This window comes from Lytechinus variegatus, chromosome 19, assembly GCF_018143015.1.
Source record: "Lytechinus variegatus isolate NC3 chromosome 19, Lvar_3.0, whole genome shotgun sequence".
In the NCBI taxonomy this organism is placed as follows: Eukaryota; Metazoa; Echinodermata; class Echinoidea; order Temnopleuroida; family Toxopneustidae; genus Lytechinus; species Lytechinus variegatus.
In genome coordinates this window covers 12,657,430-12,680,063 of record NC_054758.1, presented here as the reverse complement: position 1 = coordinate 12,680,063, position 22,634 = coordinate 12,657,430, and the positions used below count along the sequence as shown (strand labels likewise).

Sequence of the window (22,634 nt, the reverse complement as noted above, 5' to 3'; positions counted from 1 at the left end):
ACACCACAGTTTTTACAGTGTTGATGAATCGACCGATGAATGACCGACTCGAGCTTGGATGTTTTACTCTTTGGTGAGCTTTTAGCAGGACTAATCTGGTAAATTAACTTTTTAAGCTTCTTAATCGTGCAAATCCGTCTTGCAAAATAATATGTCTTAGACGTAAAATGAGTTCAGGATCCCTTTCAAATACATGTGTGGTAAAGAAAGGTAAGCGGCTTTGCTTGTGATTTTCATGCTAATTTTACGGTATTTTTTCTGTTTTAAAATACTTTGAACATTTTGTTTCCTGAGACAAAAACAAATCAAAAGCATTGTCTTAAGAGACAAATATTGGGGCGGCACACCCAGTTAATTAATTTCTCACTTTTATTAGACATGAACGTTTTGCATTTTAATGTGAATGTTTTTTTTTACTTCTTTGTTTTAAACTTTCTATTTACCAGCCATCTCTTTGCACACACTCTTCCTCCTCATATACTCTCCCATTTTCTGCTTCTGTATAATATCTCCCATGCTCCTGTCAGCGATCTTCTATTTTACTTTTGCTCTTTTCTTCTTCTTTTCTTTCATCACCCCTCTCATTACCCCTATTACCCCTTGCTCCTTCGCCCGCTCACACCCACACACATACCCACACACTCATTTTCCTTGTTTTCTTTTTTCTTCTCTCTCTCTATTGCTACCCTCACTCCCACTCTATCAATTGCTTTCTCTCCCTAGAACTTTAACTCCCGTTCTCTCTCTCTCCACATTACTGCCCTTCTCCCCCCCCCCCCCTCTCTCTTTCTCTCTGTCTGTCTCCCTTTTAGTTTACTCCAAATATTACCTCCCATCGTTGCGCTTTTAGAGGGTTTGTTACTGCATGGCTGGATGTGAATCGAGCCTTACTGGTAGAGACGCCCAATGATGTTTGTTTTCATGTCTGAGTACATCTATTCATTGGACCTTTAGCCCGGAGGTGGGGGGGGGGGGAGGCTAACCTCTGAAATTGGGCTAACGCGATAGAAATTCATTAAGATGTATAAATTCGGTCTGACCTATGACCAATGTGATTACGATGCCGAATGTAATTAGCAAGGGCATCATCAACCTTGTTTGCAAGCCATTAGTCGGCTTATGTGGCATTAACAGTGATAGCTCAAAACGTAGTAATAAAACTTGATAATAATATTCGTTTCTGTATGCACATGATATAGGTCTGAAATATAAGGTAAACTGTCTACCCACTTCAGTTCAGTTCATAAGAACGTTATTTGCTGTTTCGCATTTTAGTTCTATTGAGGAAAAATGCAGCATGCAAGTTAGGCTATACGAAATATGGTGTAGACTCTTCAGCATTCAATCTGTTAATGGCAACACAATTAGTGAGTAGTATATCAGTTTATTAGGTCCTATAATTAGGTTTGAAAATCGTATTTTTTTAATCCGCCATACAGTGATCCAATCAATTGTTCATAGTAAATTGAAGCTTGTGTATACCTGGTGCTATGCCAGGTATGTCACCAAAAGGGCATCTTTCAGAGACAGGTTCTTAGGTATGTGATTGAAAGGGGTATTTGAGACCACCGAGAAGATTAAATACGAGGGAGTTTTAAGTTCCAGTCCGAAGCCACAAAGCGAGCCAGCCACGCTTGATGCGACAGTGCGCACGCGACAACCTTTCAAAGACCAGATCTAAATGGAGAGAGAAATAACAAAACCAGAATGAGAGGTATATACCCCAGGAAAAAAAATGAGCAAGACGAGCAAAGTAAAAATAGGTGCTATAGAAATTCTCTGCTTTACTAATCTATGCCTCGGGATGTTTTTGCAAGTCAAACGGGGACAGTGATGGCGGAGTTTTCGTTTCTTTAGTTCTCATTGTTATCCTGTCCCCTCTTTCCAAGTTCAACTTTATGGGTCTATTGTTCTCTTTTCCTTTTCAAAATATGTCTCTTAACTCATTTGGCCTACTGCTCGTACCCCTTTTAGAGCCCAAGACCCGGTTACACATAACGATTAAGCATAATTGTACCAGATAATGTCGATGACTGCAATTGGAAATCGATTGTGCGCATTTTAATGTTTAATAGCATATCTTGTCAAACAAATGCCTCGATCATTGTTTCGTTGTTTGCTTTGCTTACTCCTCCCAATGATAAATATTTTATTTTACTGTCTGCATAGTCTCTATATATTTTTAAAGATATAAAGAATGGTTTTCATTTATTGGAGTTCCATGCTGTCTGTGGAAGGGGGAGGGTGAGGGTGGGGATACTATTTACATAACATAGCAGTAATGTATTATTAATGTCTAATGAGCGTTTACAAACACCATGTAATGTAAAAATTTATACCCCCCCCAAAAAAAAAAAACCACCTGAGCGTTCACAGTCCTTGGACTGAGTATGTGTAGAAGGGTCTTTATTTAAATCTACTGTCCGTTTTGGCACGCGTCTTATTTGCTATTGCTGGAGGTAAATGGCATAAAAAAACAAAATGAGGAAACAATAAAAATAATTCCCCTTCATTTCCTTCTGTATCATTACAGGACAAATCTATCCAAAGAAGAAGTTAATATTAATATAATTGCGAAAATAAAATGAAAAAATACGCAACAAAAATTGTCTTTCTCTTTCAAATCGAACAAATTCATTCTTCAAAAAATATTAAAGAAACATTATGAATATATACATAATGCAATATACATTAGAATATGATGGAATGAAATTAAACCATAATACAATGAAATAAATATCATTTGGGGGGAACCAAAATGAAGCTAGAAGTAATCTTATCCGACACAAATTAAACGGTTAATTATAAATGAATATAATGTTAAGATAGACATTGCGTAAGAAGGATATATGAATTTGGCTCTCAGTTAGCTTTATGGTCCACGAATGGTCAGTAAAGGCTTGGAGAATGACCTACATTGCATTAAAATTTTAAAGTCATTTATCATAATTCCAATACATATATCAATCGATCAATAATGGGTAATTGTAGGTATAACAAAAGATGCCTATGGTTACATTTATGCAGAACAACGCTATCCTCTTCCATAATTTCATACCTTTATAAAGATCTGGACGTCACTTTGGACATTAAATCATCGTTTTGCCATACTGTCATAGTGGTATGGTAATGATTATTAATGGACACTATTAAATTGATTTCGTAGAAATAGGTCTATTTTATTTATTTATTTATTCATTTATTATGTTTTATTTTAGACCGAGGCCCAAACGAAAGAGTACAATTGAAAGTAACCCCATCTTCTTTTTAACAATTCCTGTAGTTTTTTTTTGCTAAAAGTCACATCAAATATGTAAATTGGTAAATAAATTAACGTGTTAAAATGGTCAAACCAGATGGACACTTTAGTGATTGCGTTGAAATCGGTCAATATAATAAGTTCTTATAACTAGACCAAACCTGACAGCCCAATTGCAAAATAACCGATCCTTTCTTTTTTCTTCTTAGAACTTGTACTGTAAGAAAAATGGACAAATGTGTAGTGGTAAAAAATAATTAATATGTTGAAAAGCATAACAAAATATAAATGGATTAGTATAAATGCAAATGTCATTTATTTTTGCTCATCTGATAGCTTAATATTCGCCTCTGTCCGAAGATAGAGAAGGTCGAGTAAACTCTGATTATTCATTTGAAATTTTATTAAGAATTTTAATCATGCCTATTAAAACTGACACCAATTGGTGTTGATAGAGGACCACACCCTGAGGTGTTAAAATAACACCCTAGAGATTGAACATAACACCAAAGAGTGTAACTGTAACAACCATAGGTGTTGTAATAACACCTATAGGTGCAAAACTAACACCACCAATTTAACACCGGTGTAAAATAACTGGTGTGGTCCTCTATGTACACCGGTTAACACCACAGTTTTTGCTGGCATACACTCTAAAACGAATCAGTCAAATTGACTAGACCAGTAGTCAGCTGGGTAAAACTGATAGGTCTTGTCACATTTCTGACATATATTCTTGTCAGAAATAACTATGTGCTAGTAAAATACGACTAGAAAATAGTCAAATATGACTAGAATAACAGTCGCACCTAGCTGACCCTATCAACAAGTCATTTTTACTGATTTGATTTTAGAGTACAATCGTATCTTTCTAAAATGCTTATCAGCTTATTGTGTACAATTCAGCCAATGGCTGCGACATACAATTTGAAATGAACTAATATATTAATGTTTAATATTGAAAGGACTTACAACATGTAAAATGAACTTAAAACGTAATTTGTTAGATTTAGTCGACAGACTTATCGATAATGATCAATATCGGAGTCTCTGTGCGCATAAAGTATTAATAAAAAAATAGGGTTGCATAATAATAGTAGGACTTTTTTCCTATACGATTTGTAAGAATATTGTTTAATAAAAGGCTGCACACTACAAGCTCCACCTTGTCAGCAGGCTTCTCCATTTACAACATGTTTGTATGATAATCTTAACTATCATATATTGTACGTCGAAATTATTTTTATGTTTTATTGTTTATTATATCAATATGTACAATACAAAACATTATATTGTAATCGTTGGAAAAGGAAATAAAGAAAATGGAAATGAAAAAAATATTAATAATTCTCAACTTATTATGCTTTGAGTACTGCGTCAATGACAACGACAAACACAGCAAAAACTGGGGCGTTAACCGGTGTACAAAGACCACACCGGTTGTTTTATAACCGATGTTAAATTGGTGGTGTTAGTTTTACACCCATAGGTGTTATTACAACACCTTTGGTTGTTACATTTACACTCTTTGGTGTTCTATCTCTAGGGTGTAATTTTAACACCTCAGGGTGTGGTCCTCTATTAAAAACCAACTGGTGTCAGTTTTAACACCACAGTTTTTACAGTGTATAATCTATAAAGGAATTGAAATATTTATAATTTTCATTCATTTTCTTTTAAGTTTATTGAATATTTTCGTCTACTCAAATTTACTGATCAAAATATTCATTCTTCTTTTTCCCTATTTCGTTTTCAGTCCTTTCATGAATTTTGTGCAACAGGTTCAGCCAAAAAGTGTAATCTTATCGACCCGGACCTGCTCGAATTTCCCCCAATTTGTTTTCCGAAGGGGAACGAGGATGGCAGTGCGCATGCTTAAATGGATCACTTTCCCTTGCATATACGTATTCATGGGTGAAAGAATATATGTTAGCTGGAAGCAACGGCCCATCTATTGTTGAATCGGAGTGGTAGTTAAAAGTATGGAAATGAAAAACAAATTTGGATGGGAAGGGGGACGGTAGATGGGGAGAAATGTTCTATTGCCTCTACGACTCGTTTCATAAAGACGCGGGTTCCCTTGAAAAATAAAGCAATGGCAAACAGCATGATAAAATAAACAATATCATGTAAAGTAAACTAACCACCCTCTCCTCATCTTCCAAATGCTCAACAAGTTTGAAAAGTGTTTTTCTTTCTATACTCCTTTACTTTACGAAATTAATTGAATGCAAATTGATTTGCTAATGAGTAATCTCAGAGTGATGTCAGAAATCGCAGGTGCCTGGAGCATTTCTTGTGTTCTTAAAACAATCATTATTAAACAAAAAATCTTCTCGCATTAATTGTCCGAAGAATAAGAAGATAAAAGTAAGATTTTATAGGCTCGGTGACTTTTGATATTGGTAACCTATATACAGCAATACAAAAAGTAAAAAGCAAAGAATGGAATAAAGAAAAAAAAGAGAAACAAAAGACAGAAACAAAGCGAAAATTTGAAAAAAAGATTTGCCAGGACAGAAAAGCACCATCCTTCACAGATAAGAACTGGGCTGATACATTCGGAAGCAAGCGAAGACTAGAATTTGACACTTATTAATACCTTGGTCACATTTGATCTACGGCGGCCGTACGGCGAGTCGACAACAGCCGTTTTATTAATTTCAATTCAAACCACCTATACATGTATGTAGCTGGTACAAAAAATGTTGAAACGGCTGTTTTCGACTCGCCGTACGGCCGCCGTAGAGCAAATGTGACCATGGTATGAATCATACCTGTCTGGAGTAAAGATTAGACTCCAAAACCAATGTCAGTTCAATGCAAAAATAAAAATACATATGATTTATATAGCGTCTTTTCCATTTTTATTAAATGCTCAAGGCGCTTAGAAGAGAGCAAAACATGAAAGTAAAGAGAACTAAGAGAAGTACAAGAAAGGGTAAATTAAAAATGAGGAAAAATGACTGTCTGCAAACCTAGTACCTGCTGGTGAACAAATGCAATTTTAAGTTGCCCTTAAAGGATGTTGCAGAGTTTGAGTTCTTATAGTGAATCTAGTCTGGTTACTTCAGACTCTGCATTATGCACTATGAGAATTGCGAAAACCAAAGGTAATAATAATAATAATAGCGGCATATTTACCCAGGGTAGCCACTTCAGTTCCGAAAACTGTTTTCCCAGCGGGCCCTGCTATTATTACCCCGGCTTTAGCACGGCTACCTTGATCGGGCGCTCGAGCATTCGAGGAATTTCTTCCTACCGGGTACCCATTCACCTCACCTGGGTCGAGTGCAGCACAATGTGGACAAATTTCTTGCTGAAGGAAATTACGCCATGGCTGGGATTCGAACCCACGACCCTCTGTTTCAAAGTCCGAAGACTAATCCACTGGGCCACGACGCTCCAAGTTGTGCATGTGCCTACAGACTAATGCATCGTGGTCTGTCGGGCCGGTTAGCCGGTTTGTAACAAAGTTTCAATCCAATAAAACACACTAATTCGTATTTCGCCGCTTGTCAACATAGAAATGAAATAATCTGTATAAAAGAGGAACTTGTTTAACCTGTTTCTTCTTCCACTGACGGAGATCAAAGTACTAAGCCATTAATATGGGCAATCATCAATTCTTTGATGCGTCTAACTAAATCGACGCCCCCCGGACCAACGCCAAATATCCCATTATCCACACTGATATGGCGTCGCGATCGCTCCTTAATTTGTCCTAACGAGGCCCAAGTTAACATATTCGAAGCCAGTTAATGTACCTCTAGGATTGGTACAGTTCCACCAACGCACCCGACTCCAAACCGACCGGCGAAAAGTCATATCGAAAAAACGTTATAGCTTTGATCGTTCTGGAGTCGGTGTTATTAATGTGACTAGCCAATATATTCATTATTCTCATGCAGTGCTTCGTGTGCATATAGTATATGATATTAAAAATAGGTAAAGTATAGAGTAGCTAATGAAGTAAAAAATAACTAAATTAATGAGATGTATCAATCTGGCGATGATTTCAAATAGAATTAGTGATTTCGAATAAATTTCTTATTCGCACAGTGTAAACGAAATGAAAATATAAGTAAAGTTTGGACTAAGTGAAATTATTCAATTTAAGGATAGACGATTCAATTAAATATTAACATCAAAATGTTGTATTTTGTTTAAGTGCCAGCATGGTTAATAATTTTTTGAATAATAATTATACTTGCTTATATAGCGCTTAACACTTACTTTGTCAGAAGTCTCTAAGCGCTCTACAGTATATGCAGTATATAATTTTTTGAATCTTTATTGAAATATACCATTTTTGTATGTGTCAACGTAGAAACTAATTCAAACAAAGCAACGATGTGTTAAAAAGTGAGGAGTGGGTGAGTGAATAATGTGTGTAAACGAAATTAACAAGTGCTGCATGATGGGTACAGACCTTGTTTTTTTCCAACACCACTAATGGATATCTCGGCAATGTCTTGTGCAAGCTCATTTTGGGGTTTATTGGGTAAATAGGGGTAAATGGTAACTCCCCGCTGTAAGAACTTCTTTTGGTGCAATTTCTTATTCAAAGGACTGGTTAGCCAGAGGCGGAGCTCGTTAGCGCAACAAAAATGACAAAAGACAAAATGAGGGAAGTCAATTGACTTCTACTTTTATGATCATCAACTTTGGTCTACCCCTTCCCTTGAAAACCTCAAGAGCTGGAAACGCCCGCGAGGTGTTGCTATCATCATGTGTTTTTTGTTTCTTTCTTTCAGGGGTTTCTTCATTTATTGCATAGGCAAAAGGAATTGCAGTACACGACCTGGATCCTACTATGGCATAACAAAGTACAAAGCCATGTGACACTATTAAAATATAAAATATCACCATTTATATAGCGCAGTTACTAAGTGCATAATATACTCAACTACGTTTTGATGATTGGTATCATATTATTAACCCGGCTGTAGCCGAACCGCCATATTAATAGGCGCTAAAGCGTTAGGGATCATATCCTACCGGGTACCCATTCACTTCACCTGAGTCGAGTGCAGCACAATGCGGATAAATTTCTCGCCGAAGGAAATTACGCCATGACAGGGATTCGAACCCACGACCCTTTGTTTCAAAGTCCGGACACCACTAACCACTATAAGCATGATAAGTGGAGTGAATATAGAAATGGTAATATGATTTTAACAAGAATGCCATATTGTAAGCAGAAATAAAGAAATGAATGGAAAAAACACCCAAATAACCAAAAAAATATTTGAGACAAAGCAGCATGCTGATGGGATGCCTATAATCATGATAATGTAGGAGGTTGTATGTTAGAACGACAATTGAATTCACTATTTCCTTTACCAACTAAAACTCTGTTTAAACCTTTGTTAAAGAAGTGGATTGGTAAATGTTTGATACCGAGTAGTCATCCAACATTCCAAAAGTTTAGTATCAGTTAAATATTTCCATATATCAAGCACTCTTTGAAGGAAATATTGGTATTAATTCGTTGATACAGTTGTCACAAATCTGTATAAAAAAAACCCATTAATTTTCCATGTGCCCTTCAAGAAAGACCATTGGCGCCGCTGTGCGTGTTTATTTATTTACTTTTTTTTAAATCTTTTTTGCATCAAGCAGACAGTAATAGGTATCTATCCACGATGCACGACGAATTGAAAGAACAAAGAAATGTATTGTCAAACGCCCACCATGGCAAAAATCAACCAATAGTCTTTGTCGAATATTGGTGGATCAGACCTCAGTTTCGTCCTGGACTGTGGACAAACGACATATTCTGCATGTTTTCGTTTAATAGCTCTCCAACCGCTGCTCTGGTATATCAATTTTCGACAAAGACAATCCAGCTGTTCTTTGTCGTCTGGCGTTTTTTTTTTAATTTAGGCCTTCTGTGTTTATGAATCCGTCGAGCATCGCGGAGCGAGAACTGCTAATGTTATTTTGCATTCGGGACCGACTTTCAATACCCGAAATGCCCAACACAGGTAAAATAATTTGCCCCTGCCGTGTTTCGAACCCCCGACACTAATGTCTAATGAGTAGTACGCCGTCAAGTACCACTTGCGCACCTTGCTTCCGGCAACAAGTTTGCAGAGCGCACTCCGAGATGGTAACGGCTATTTGAATTTTGGCAAACAGGGGGCGCTGTTAAAATTCATGCCAAGATCAATTGGCTGACCTTATTCAAAGTTTATTTTGGAGGCAGCCTTAAAAAATATACGTCATGTTGTTAACGAATATCTACATATCATAACGGGCTTATACTTTTTTCGAAATGAAAGAGGTATAAAATAAATTAACAAATCTCTGACCATTGCTATGTGAAAGATTATAGTTAAAAAGAATATCATAATAATATTGATGATAAAAATATTTCCTGCAACAGCATAACCAATGAATATACAATGAGTTATATTTGTCACCATTCCTCAAGGACAGGTCCACCCCCCTAAAAAAATGATTTGAATAAAAAAGAAAAATCAAACAAGCATAACACTGAAAATTTCATCAAAATCAGATGAAAAATAAGAAAGTTATGATATTCGGAAGTTTCGCTATAAAGGTCAAGTCAACCTCAAAAACAATGTTGATTTGAATCAATAGAGAAATATCAGACAAGCACAATGCTGAAAATTTCATCAAAATCGGATGTAAAATAAGAAAGTTTTGACATTTCAAAGTTTCGCTTATTTTAAACAAAATAGTTATATGAACGAGCCAGTTACATCAAAATGAGAGAGTCGATGATGTCACTCACCATTTCTTTTGTTTTTTATTTTTTGAATTCAACAATATTTCAATTTTTACGAATTTGACGATTAGGACCTCCTTGCCTGGAGCACAAGATGTTCAAATAATGGAATTCCACGTGTTCAGGCCGGGAGGAATGGAACTTCATTTCACATGACAATGACGAGAAAATAAAAATATTTCATATTTCATGTAATAAAATACAAAAGAAATAGTGAGTGACTGATGTCATCAGTTCCTCATTTGCATACCGACAATGAAGCGAACGTTTAAAATGCCATAACTTTCTTATTTCACATCCGATTTCGATGACATTTTCAGTGTTACGCTTCTTGAATTTTTCTTTTTTTATTCAAATCAGATTTTTATTGGGATGGACTTGTCATTTTTAACTTATATTCACATCATTGTTGGTATGAAAATGAGGGGACTGATGACATCACTTACTCACTTTTTTAAAAAAAATTCTCCATTGATAAAAATCAATATTTTCTTAGGTGGACTTGACCTTTAAGCAATAAATAATAATGGAAATAAAAGAAAAAACATCGGATAAGCAATGAAAAAAAAATTATGGCTGCTTTAAAATTGAGATCCCTAAGACTAATATATGCAAATTTACAAATTGGCAACTGGGAAGTAAAATGTGACAAGGGGCAAGGACATCGGCTAAGTACTTAATTATCATGATTTTGTACCTTTTCCCCTAGGGCAGTAATAAAAATATACCACAGGTAGCATGATGTTTTATGTCTATATGAAAAATATTTGATAAGAAGTAAAACTTCAAAATTTGCCATTGTTTTAGTAGTCCTTGCCTTACATCACTATGACATCACAAATGAGAATTGTGAGAACCAATTTTTACTCTACAAAATCCATAACTTTCTAATTGTTTGTCCGATATTGTTCAAACTGTCACATATCAACTCGCGTGATTTTTCTATTTCCTCTAAAAATGACTTTTCATTTGGGTTGGATTCCCCTTTTAATCAAATTTTGCGGTCAATGACACTGGAAGAACTATTTACAGAGCGCCCTCTACTGCAACGTGCATAAAACCTCATTTTAACCTTGTCTATACTACTATAACTACTACTACAATCCGAGGCCACATCAAGATTTCTCAAAATTATTTTTTTAATACGGAGCCTACTTCATTATTTTAAAATCGTCCACTTTAAATTTTCCTCGCCATTCTCTTCATTTGTCTTAAGTATTTTTTTTTATTTACGATTATGTACACTTTTATTTAATTATTATAATTTTTTTTTTTTGGGGGGGGGGTGTTCAAATCAAATTTGTGTAAAGACCTTAGATTAATAAGATACAATTTAGTGTTTTTAAATTATTTCTTACTATTAATTTGAATAATTTGAACTAATTCCATTAATTATATCTCCTTTTACTTTTATTTCTTTATTATTCTTATTTGTATATTCATCTATTTATTTATTCATTATTTATTTTTGGATGGGGGGCTAGGGAATCCAAATCCAAATTACGTGCAACCTGGGTTACCAAGATATATAGTTTTTTCATATATTTTTATTACATGTTTATTTCATTTCATTTTATTTTATTATTGTGGATAGGCCTAGGTTTATGAAGATGTAATGAGAGGCTTGAATCCATCAATGGCTCCGAAAGAGCTAGCTGAAGAGCGCCATCTGTAATATGTATCACAACTTTATCCTTCTTCTTTTTGCGCTTTCTTCTTCACATCCTTCCTCCTACTACTACTACTACTACTACTTCTACTACTACTACTTCTACTACTACTACTACTACTACTACTACTACTACTACTACTACTACTACTACTACTACTACTTCTACTACTACTACTACTACTACTACTACTACTACTACTACTACTACTACTACTACTACTTCTACTACTACTACTTCTACTACTACTACTACTACTACTACTACTACTTCTACTACTACTACTTCTACTACTACTACTACTACTACTACTACTACTTCTACTACTACTACTACTACTACTACTACTACTTCTACTACTACTACTTCTACTACTACTACTACTACTACTACTACTACTACTACTACTACTACTACTACTACTACTTCTACTACTTCTACTACTACTACTTCTACTACTACTACTACTACTACTACTACTACTACTACTACTACTGCTACTATTACTTCTACTACTACTACTTCTACTACTACTACTTCTACTACTACTACTACTACTACTACTACTACTACTACTACTACTACTACTACTACCATTACTACTACTACTACTACTACTACTTCTACTACTACTACTTCTACTACTACTACTACTACTACTACTACTACTACTACTACTACTTCTACTACTACTACTACTACTACTACTACTACTACTACTACTTCTACTACTACTACTACTGCTACTACTACTACTACTACTACTACTTCTACTACTACCACTACTACTACTATTACTATTACTACTACTACTACTACTACTACTACTACTACTTCTACTACTACTACTACTACTACTACTACTACTACTACTACTTCTACTACTACTACTACTTCTACTACTTCTACTACTACTACTACTACTACTACTACTACTACTACTACTACTTCTACTACTACTACTACTACTACTACTACTACTACTTCTACTACTACTACTACAATGACTACTACTTCTAGTACTAATAATATTACTTGTGTTTTATCATGCCTAGTAATACTTATGTTACTACTCTTACTCGTTTCCTGCTCAATTGGGCAAAACTAATTTTTGGAGCATTTATATTTCAAATATCTATTTCGAACAATGAAATTTGTATTTTCGTAATATTCATAGTTGACATAACAACAAGAATGACATTAAAATTTTGTATAATCTGTGGCATCGTTTAAGTTGTATTCATTTTGCAATTAGACAAACATCTGATAACAGAGAATGGGCTAGAAGGAATAATAAAAGGAAAACTACAGATAAAAGTGCATCATTATCTTTGTTGCGAGACAAGTGAAAAAAAATCAAAGAACAATTTTGTAATAATTTCGTTTTTATTTCAGTAATCATGCATGCTAAACAAAGTTACAGAACATTTTTTTTCTGGGGAGAGAAAATAATGCAATACGTAGATTTTTGGCAATAAAATACAAAGCAGATATTAATATGAACTAATCAAAAACCTAAAATTTTCACTTCTCTCAGAAGCGGCCATCCATGTTTTTTTTTTTGAGGGGGGGGGGGTAAAGCTGTAGAAAAAATCTTCTGCGAAGAAACTATGATATATAATTTTTTTGTGTGTATTATACTTTAATTTCAAGTTCTAAAAATTATTGGAGGGGTAAATGGATGTTTTTTCCTCCTAACATGCCTAATATATTCATGGGGGAGATCTCCCCTTCTTTATAAAAGCCTTGGTGAGTCTTGCTCAGTATCTCTGATAGCGCTTGCCGCCGAATTGTCGACTGAGTTACTTTAGAAGGTCTATGTTGAATAACCGTAATGATTCAAACGGTCGGGAGCAAACCAGTTCTCTTTTACTTAAAATTGATCATTGAATGAAAAAAAATCAAGAAATTCTAGAGCAAATGTGCTATCGACAACGATAGCGTCTAATCAGCTCGCGAATTTGCTCTTTTGTTTTGTTTTACAACGTAGTAGGAGCATTGTCGGAATCGCGATGAGAAACGAGTCTCATTATAGCCACAAAGATAGTACAACTTGACTTTCTGTCGTCGTGTACGAGTGAAATCAAAGTTGAGGCTGTAACAGAACAGGAAAAGACAATGTAACGAATCACCAGCTAACAGTACATGCAATCGAAGCAGATACAAGATACACCATATGGGGAGAGGATGGGCGGGGGCTCATTATGCTCGTAAATGAACTTCCAAAAAGGACTCAAAACAGGTTATCATCCTTTCATCTCAGACATGTCAGAGAATCCTAAACAAGTTTCCATCTCCCCGGCAATGGAATACAACCCTTTTACTTGTTCTTGATTACGAGCACTAACAGTACATGCAATTGAAGAAGATACAAGATACACCACACAGGGAGAGGATGGGCGGGGGCTCACTATATGGTGGATATTGTGCTCGTAAATGAACTTCCAAAATGGACCCCAAACAGGTTATTATCCGGCTTTCATCTCAGGGAATCCTAAACAAGTTTTCATCTCCCCCGGCCGTGGAATACTGGTAGGTGTTTCATAAAGCTGTTCGTAAGGTACGAATGACTTTACGCAAGACTGGTGATCCTTTCTTGTGCAATGCGATATGCCTATGTAATTCATTTATGACCTAAGAACAGGTTCGTGCGTAAAGTCATTCGTAACTTTACGAACAGCTTTATGAAACACCCACCAGCCCCTTTTACTTGTTCTTGATTACGAGCATGGGCATGGTATTTACTTTTTAAAGCTACCACCCCACTTTCCGCTACCCGACTTGCACTTTTTAAAAAACATAGGTTTGCTAAATTCTTTTATTTTGGATAGTGGCCCTAGATATCGGCAAAATATTGCTTGCTATTATTTTCATCTAACATTAGGAAATTTTTATGCATCCTCCCTTTGTATCCTGGCCAAAGTTATGCTCTAATAAATATCTATTTACTCACGACAACACATGCAATAGTTCATCCCAACACACCTGAGAAAGAGTCATTATCAATCTGCATTTCACTTCAAATTTATAAATCGATATATCTGCTAATCAAATCTCGTGAGTGATTTATTGACGAGGCATTATTCTTTGTTAGCTAATCTCATAAGTTTTAAGATTTGTTTTCCATCAGTACCTGCGTGTATAGCATCCATTACACTTTTTCTCCTCTTTTCTTGCTTGTCACCACCAACCAATAATTTATTGAACGCTTTTAATTTCAACACAAGCGCCGATTTACGATCATCATCGATCACTTTCACAGGATCGACTTCGTTATCGTCTTGCATATCACGTAGATCGCGTCCTCGCGATATATGTGCTGCTGCCAGCGATCGCTGAAGCTGAAAAGTGTCGTCTGCTAAAGTTGGTGGTTTCTCCAACACCGCGTCCTGATTCCACTGGTTCGATATTTTGGATTTCACATTCTTAAGGTCGATAGCCGGTTTTGCTGGTGTGTAATCGTTCTTATGATTATCGTCGTCCGAATCAGAATCGTTTACTAAAACACTTTTGTGTATCTGGATATTCCTCTCGGATTCCTCCGCCGGAGTTTTCAGCTTTAGTCGGCTTCCAAGTGTAGCTTTCTTTTCGACCGGGAAAGCTTTATGTTGATTCATTGCAAGTTGTGCGATCGTACCAAAGCTGAATCGTCTCCGGAGCTTTGGAGATGGAGATCTTCCTCTCTCCGTTCCAGATCCTGGTCTATCGTCGGCGTCCTCCTCTTTCCCATTTTCGCTGATCTCCTCTTTGTTTCTTTGCCCAAGTACCTTTCCAGTCAAAAGGGCAGACACTGAGCTCGCCAGCAAATTGTCCCGTTTTCTTTTCATTTTGATTTCATCCAGGGACAATACCTTCTTGCGGACATCAGGAATAACATTCACAGACTTCTTCATTGACTCACCTTTCGACATGTTTGAGCTCGGCAAAGCTCCACTTCCCAAACTCATGGGCTTCGCATAAGGCTGATGATCTACAGCCTTAATTGACTCTGTCAGAGATGTCAGAAATGTCGGGGATTTCTTACTATTCTGTTGCTTAATATTCTGCGTATTGGGATGGTTTATCGCCTGGTTAGCTGTAGCATTATTAGTATGGTTCTTTTGAAAATCACTTTGAAAATTTGATGAATTGGGGGCAATTCGCACTGTCTTCTTTGGTCTGTCAATAATGTCTTCATCTTTCGTGCCATTTGATCTCTTTTTCAGGGATGGTTTCAACCAGCGATCTTTGACCAATATCTTTATCATTGGTGACAGGGGACGTTCATCATCAGATTCAGCCTGGGACGGCTGCAGATGTGCTGGATGATCATTCACAGAACTACTTGCGAATTCTGTTTCCCAGTTTGTCTTTGCGATGGGATTTAGGAAGCTGTTCTTTTTCATGGGTTGGGAAGTAGACGCAGACTCTACTCTAGAACTTATAGTTTCGTTAGAAAAATCATTTTCGGTGTCTGCAGATCTGTTTTCATTTGAAAGAGGCTCGTCTTTGTCACAGTGCGCATCTATGCGTAAGGATGCATCTGCTGCACAATCATCTTCAGCAGGTACTATTTTTGTTGCAGAAGGTCTCATGCTATGTTTCTGTGTGATTAAGGATTTAACTCTAGACAGACGCACTTCCCCACCCGTGGATTTTGAATTTACATGGTTGTCTTGCCGAACCTTTTCTTCATCAGGAGTCTTCGTCACCTTACTACCCATCGAATGGTCCCGATGATTTCTGACTGGGGGAGCAGACGTCACCCTGTCCTGCTTTCGATGACGTTCAAGGACGTTCGTGCGACGTCTGATACCCTCTGCGCTCTTCGTCGATCGCGTCCTACGACTAGAAATATTCCCAACACTTTCGTCATCATCTCCTGCGAACCAACCTTCCGCACTGTGGCCGCTGCTTCGTTTGGTTACTTTGAGTTCAGCTTTGAGATCTCGAATGTCCTTGTGGATAGAGAATATGGTGTGTCCGAATTCGCGTTCCAGGAGCTTCATCTCGTATTTCAGCTTGGTATCTTCTCTCTTGTTCTTGACCCTTGCAGTAAAGAAAATTTGACTCGAACGCGCGTCCTCGTTGCTTTTTCTCATTGTTTTAATGTTTTAATTCACACAAGATCTCAAGCGAAACGCAATTGGGTGTATTATAATCCGGAACGACGTTAGTCCTTGTGAAACTTTGTATTCTGCGTGATTAGTTGCCACCTATGAAAATATAATGAATAAAGGAAATAAACACGTTTTGAATAATTCTAAAGATGATTTAGTGCAAGTGTTAACCAAGAATGGTAATCGCAATGGGATGTGGGTAATATTTCACTCGTATTGATTGTTTGCTAATGTTTTGGCATATTTAAAATCGTGGTCAAATGGGGACGTTAATAACTATCGAATACCATGAGGAAAATATCCAGATCACACTGCTTAAAGGACAAGTCCACCCCAACAAAGAATTGATTTTAATAAAAAGAGAAAAATTCAACAAGCATAACACTGAAAATTTCATCAAAATCGGATGTAAAATAAGAAAGTTATGGCATTTTAAAGTTTCGCTTATTTTCAACAAAATAGTTATATGAACGAGCCAGTTACATCCAAATGAGAGAGTTGATGACATCACTCACTCACTATTTCTTTTGTTTTTTATGATATGAAATATGAAATATTTTTATTTTCTCGTCATTGTCATGTGAAATGAAGTTTCATTCCTCCCTGAACACGTGGAATTCCATTACTTTAACATTTTGTGCTTCAGGCAAGGAGGTCCTAATCGTCAAATTCGTAAAAATTGAAATATTGTATAATTCAAACAATAAAAAACAAAAGAAATAGTGAGTGAGTGACATCATCGACTCTCTCATTTGGATGTAACTGGCTCGTTCATATAACTATTTTGTTGAAAATAAGCGAAACTTTGAAATGTCATAACTTTCTTATTTTACATCCGATTTTGATGAAATTTTCAGCATTGTGCTTGTCTGATTTTTCTCTATTGATTCAAGTCAACATTTTTCTGAGGTGGACTTGACCTTTAAGATCTTAAGCAAAATGTTGAAGCCCGTCACTATAACACTGATTACTCAAAGTTTTAAACAAGTTGTCTAACAGTCTAAACTCCAGTAATGCGTTTCTCTCATTTCCTCGGTATTGCTACAACCGACTTGATATTCGGGGTGAATGACGATTGAATTAAAGAAAAGTGTGTACATTACGTTATTATGAACAGTGTTATTTTGTTCCGTGTATCGTTAGCCATGAATAAAATGATTACTTCTATATTTATAACCTTTGTTAAAAATGTCTCCTCCATGCCAATAAGCCATGTGATTCATTCCTCTTCGTATTACAATTTTTGTATGTCTCGATTTTGTTCTTATTGGATATTTTCTATGTTTGATTGCTTGTTTCAAATTGTTACATTAACTCCATAAAATCTTTAACATAACAAATGACGACTTTGAAATCGAGAGCTCACTTGCAAAAGGGGTGTGATCAATTTTTCATCAAATTTCATTCTATTTTTTTGTGTGTGTCAATGTATAGACTTTTAGTAGCTTTATAACATGATACCAAGGAAAAGTTGAAATTCCCATTAAAAAGTGGACAAAATTGGCACAGAAAATGAAATCACCTTTTTCAAAGGGGTTCGATCCATTTAAGCTTGGTTGCAAAAGGGGTTAGATCCAAAGGTAATTTTTGGAAGAGAATGTAAAAAAAGGAAGCCAGGCAGATTTCTCTTATACCCAATTTTATGTTCACATGGTAGGCAATCCTGAAAAAATATTGCAATAATGGGAGAATAACAAAATTATTTTCTTGGAATAGTCTTAAGTGGATCTAACACCCTTTGCAAACAAACTCTTCTAAAGAGCTCATTTGCAGAAGGGGTAAGATCATTTTCTTCATAAAATTTATTATTTTTGGTCTCAATGTGAAGATTTTATTCGCTCTGGTGATACCCCCAAAAAGTTGAAATTCCAATCAAAATGTGAATTGAAATGGCAAAGAAAAATCACTTTTTTGTTCAAAACGGGTTGGATCCATTTCATTTGAGAAAGGGGGTAGATCGACAGTGGTGATTTTTTTGTTAATATACAAAAGATATGAAGACAGGTAGATTTAACCTTTTGGTAGGTTAATCTATCATGACAATTTAGTTTCGCATAATTATATATGCAATTTGGGGGAACAAAAAAAGAACATGATTTTCACGGAATTGTCTAAAGCATCTAACCCTTTTTGTACAGCCTAAATGTGCAGTTTTGTGGTCTCTTTTTTGTGTATGTTTTTTTATATACATCATCACTCTATAGACCAATGAAAAAGGGAAAACATGATATTCAATTAAACTCAATAAAACTAATTGATTAAAAAAAACATAAACCGATAAAACAGTATAAGGGTGAGATAACAATCGTGATGAACTTTAATGCTTAATAAAAAAATTTAAATCTTTTTACAGGTTTTTTCCAAAAAGCTCATTCTTTTTAACATTTGTTCTCCTTTGTTTCCCATTTTTCTTTGATGAATTTGTCGAATATTTCTTTAAAATTCTATTTTGTTTTTAGCAAGTTGTGTAAGCCTGTCACTCTAAAAAGAAGTTGTTTGAACTCTTAAAAAGTTGCTTTTACCTTTTTAAGTTTTTAAAACGGTAAAGAATAGATGTTAGAGTGACGGTTAAAAGAAAGTACATGAAATTTTAAAAGGCGTTTTTACAGTGTATTGCAAGGGAAATGTTCTTACCTTTTTCCAATTCCTCTAGGAACTTTTGCACAAAGTTGGTCTCCACTATACACGTTCGTCCAGGCACCCCTTTTCTCAGCTTGACTAAACAGCTCTTGTAAACCAGTTCTTCTCTCCATTCATTCCATTTCATTTTTTTCCTGCAAGGGATGAACCAATGCTATTTCCTCTTTATCGCCGTTATTTATGTTTGATGATTTGTTAATTATTCACAATTATTCCCGTGAGTCCACTTATTCCTGGGAATTCTTTTTGCGACCAAGTACAGAGGTACGAGACGTTGCCATTGCCAATAGGCACGTGAAGATGATCGTCATTGGTGAAAGGATTCATAACTTTTCTATTCGAAGCGCTTTTCTTATATGTCAGATGTTTACGCAAGGTCGTAGTTCTTTAACTGCCAAAATAATATCCATCTTTCCCTTAAATTTTCAAAGTGATGCCCGGTTAGAAGAAAGAAAGATTGTGTCCTTTAGTCGAAGACAGGCCCTTCACCGTCCCATCAATGTTGCAACTGCAAATGACCAATCTTTGTTTGGTGATTTGTCACTGTGTGCCATGATCGTCCTTGGTTTCTGTTACTGTGTGTTTTCACCGAGACAGCTATCACCGTCCCTAAATCAAACACCCTTTGTGACTTTCACCTCCTGCGTTTAGCTTTCCCTTTGATCAAACTTCAAATTCCTTGAGAAAGGTAAACAATGTGCATTTGCTTAATGTAAGGTGTTACTCTTCCTTAAGCACACACGTGTGTTTTGTTAGTTTGATGCTGATGCACGCCTCTACATGACGTACGCCTATTTCTGGCTGGAAGATAAAGTGTTCCATAAAAGTATTTCAAGTGTTCCAAATATTAATAATAATAATAATATAGGATTTGTATAGCTTGGTGCTCAAGGCGCTCCTATTACACCAGCTAAGCTGGCCAACCGATTCTGGTGCGCACAGATTTTTAAGGAATTACTTCCTGTCGGTACCCATTTACCTCACCTGGGTCGAGTGCAGCAGTGTCGATAAATTTCTTGCTGAAGGAAAACACGCCATGGCTAGGATTCGAACCCAGATGTTCGAATCATCAGTTTTTCGATTACTTAGAGGGCGAGTATGTTGAATACGAAAACTTACTTTTAGCGTTGCGTTTCATTTCATGCTTGTGCTCGATCTAATAAAAAGGAAACAACATTTTCTCTATTTTTTTACACGTAACGATTATTATCAACCCATTGAAAGGAAACTCCCCCAACACCGGTTGTTTGAAAATAATTTGATCACTTTGTCTGGATTCGGGTGCTAATGTATCAATTGTTGATTTTATTTGTTTATGGCTTTCAGTATGTTTGTACAATCTCTCAACCAACAAAATGAGCAACGCACGTTTTCGACGATGCACTGACGACCGGGACCCCGTTACACAAAGGTAAGTGAATAATCCATGATTTGAAAGAACAATTCTGATTGGTTCCCTAGACAATGCATTGAGTAGTGTAAATGCGCATGCAACGACGGTGGTGGTCTTGGTAGGCAATTTCATTGAAGTTCAAGTCCACCCCCAAAATGTTGATTTGAATAAATAGAGAAAAATCAAAGTAGCGTAACATTGATCAAAATTGGATGCCAACTAAGAAAATTGCAACATTTTAAATTTCGCTTCTTTTAATACTTTTTTATCAAACAGTGATATGCCCAACTCAGTGACACGCACATGAGACAGATAATTATGTCCCTCATTATGTATTTTGTTATTTATTGTTTTAATAATGCAATATTTCATTTTTAGCAGATTTGACAATAAGGACTGTTTTATAACTATATACTTTTAAACAATACTAATTCCACATGTTCAGGGGGATTGATTGTTTTTTCACTTGACAATGAGGGGAAAATTGGAATATTACATTGTTCATATAATAAAATACAAAAGAAATAGTGAATGAATGACGTCATCAGTTTCTTCATTAGCATACCAATCAAAAGGTGCATACAAATCTTTGGTAAAATAAAGCGAAACTTTAAAATATCATAACTTTTTCATTTCACATCAAATTTTGATAATTTTTACTTGTTGGTTTCTCATCTTTTTACTAAAAACAACTTTTTATTGGGATGGACCTGTCGTTTAAGCGAATAATCGCAAACATTTGTGTTACGGGTCCGGGTTGTTTTACATGTGACGTCGTGCGAACAGTCAACGAACAGTTCGTGCTATCATATACATATATATCTACATATATAATTACATATATCAATACAATTCATGATGATGGTGATGATGATAAATATTACTGATAATAATAGTAATAATAATAATAACTATTACTACTACTACTATTACTACTAAAACTGATATTAATAATAATAATGATAATAGTAGGCCTGACACTTACCCTGGGTAAACACTTCAGTTCAGAAAACTTTTCTTCCAGCGGGCCCTTCTTAACATGATAATGTTATTATTACCTTGGCTTTAGCATGGCTACCTTGATTGTGCCCTTGAGCATTCGAGGATTTTCTTTTTCCTTCTGGCTACCCATTTACCTCGCCCGGGATAAGTACAGCGCAATGTTGGTAATTTTATTGCTAGCGGAAACACGACAAAGCTTGGAATTGAACCCACGTCTCTCAGAAGTACATCAATAGTAAACCTCAAGTTCTGCTTTTTATGAATTGTTTGGCCTTGGCAAGATCATAGCCTGCTTTGATCTAAAACTTAGACACAACAATGATTTTTAAAAAAATCTGTATTTGCCATTTTATCATGAAACCGCAAATGTAGTGCAAATTTACTAAGATCTCACCTGAATTGTATAATATTGTAATTAAAAAAGATTGGATATGGCTTGAAATATTTGAATTTTTATTGTATACAATCTGTTTAGATCTACGCAAATAATTTTATCTCATAACTTTTCTCTTATTCTCTAGTGATAATTAAAATGGGAAAGAACACAAACACACTTTGGAGGCAGTACAGTTATTTTTTGGAACCAATATGTTGATACTAAATGCATTTATTTTTGGAATGAGAAACTACATATTTTATACTGACATAGAAATTTCTAGCAGCTTTTATTCTAGTGCTCGCATTTCTCGACTTTCTGCTCGAATTTCAAGTATTGTCAATTAATATGCAAATGGAGGCTTTATCTGTTTTTAGCTATTATGTAAACATGTATTCACATTTATGTATATACTTTTTTATGTACATGTATAATCGC

General features: G+C 35.7%; 1 protein-coding gene across 1 annotated transcript; it reads right to left on the bottom strand.

Annotated features, from left to right (window-relative positions):
• Positions 1 to 14,526: 14,526 nt before the first annotated feature.
• Positions 14,527 to 20,015, bottom strand: LOC121406032. Its single transcript, XM_041597037.1, has 2 exons — positions 19,420 to 20,015; positions 14,527 to 16,881 (listed from the first exon to the last, which is right to left on the bottom strand). Exon 2 carries the CDS (start codon positions 16,765 to 16,767, stop codon positions 14,767 to 14,769), a length of 2,001 nt encoding a protein of 666 aa, XP_041452971.1. The 5' UTR covers positions 16,768 to 16,881; positions 19,420 to 20,015; the 3' UTR covers positions 14,527 to 14,766.
• Between the last annotated feature and the right edge of the window lie 2,619 nt (positions 20,016 to 22,634).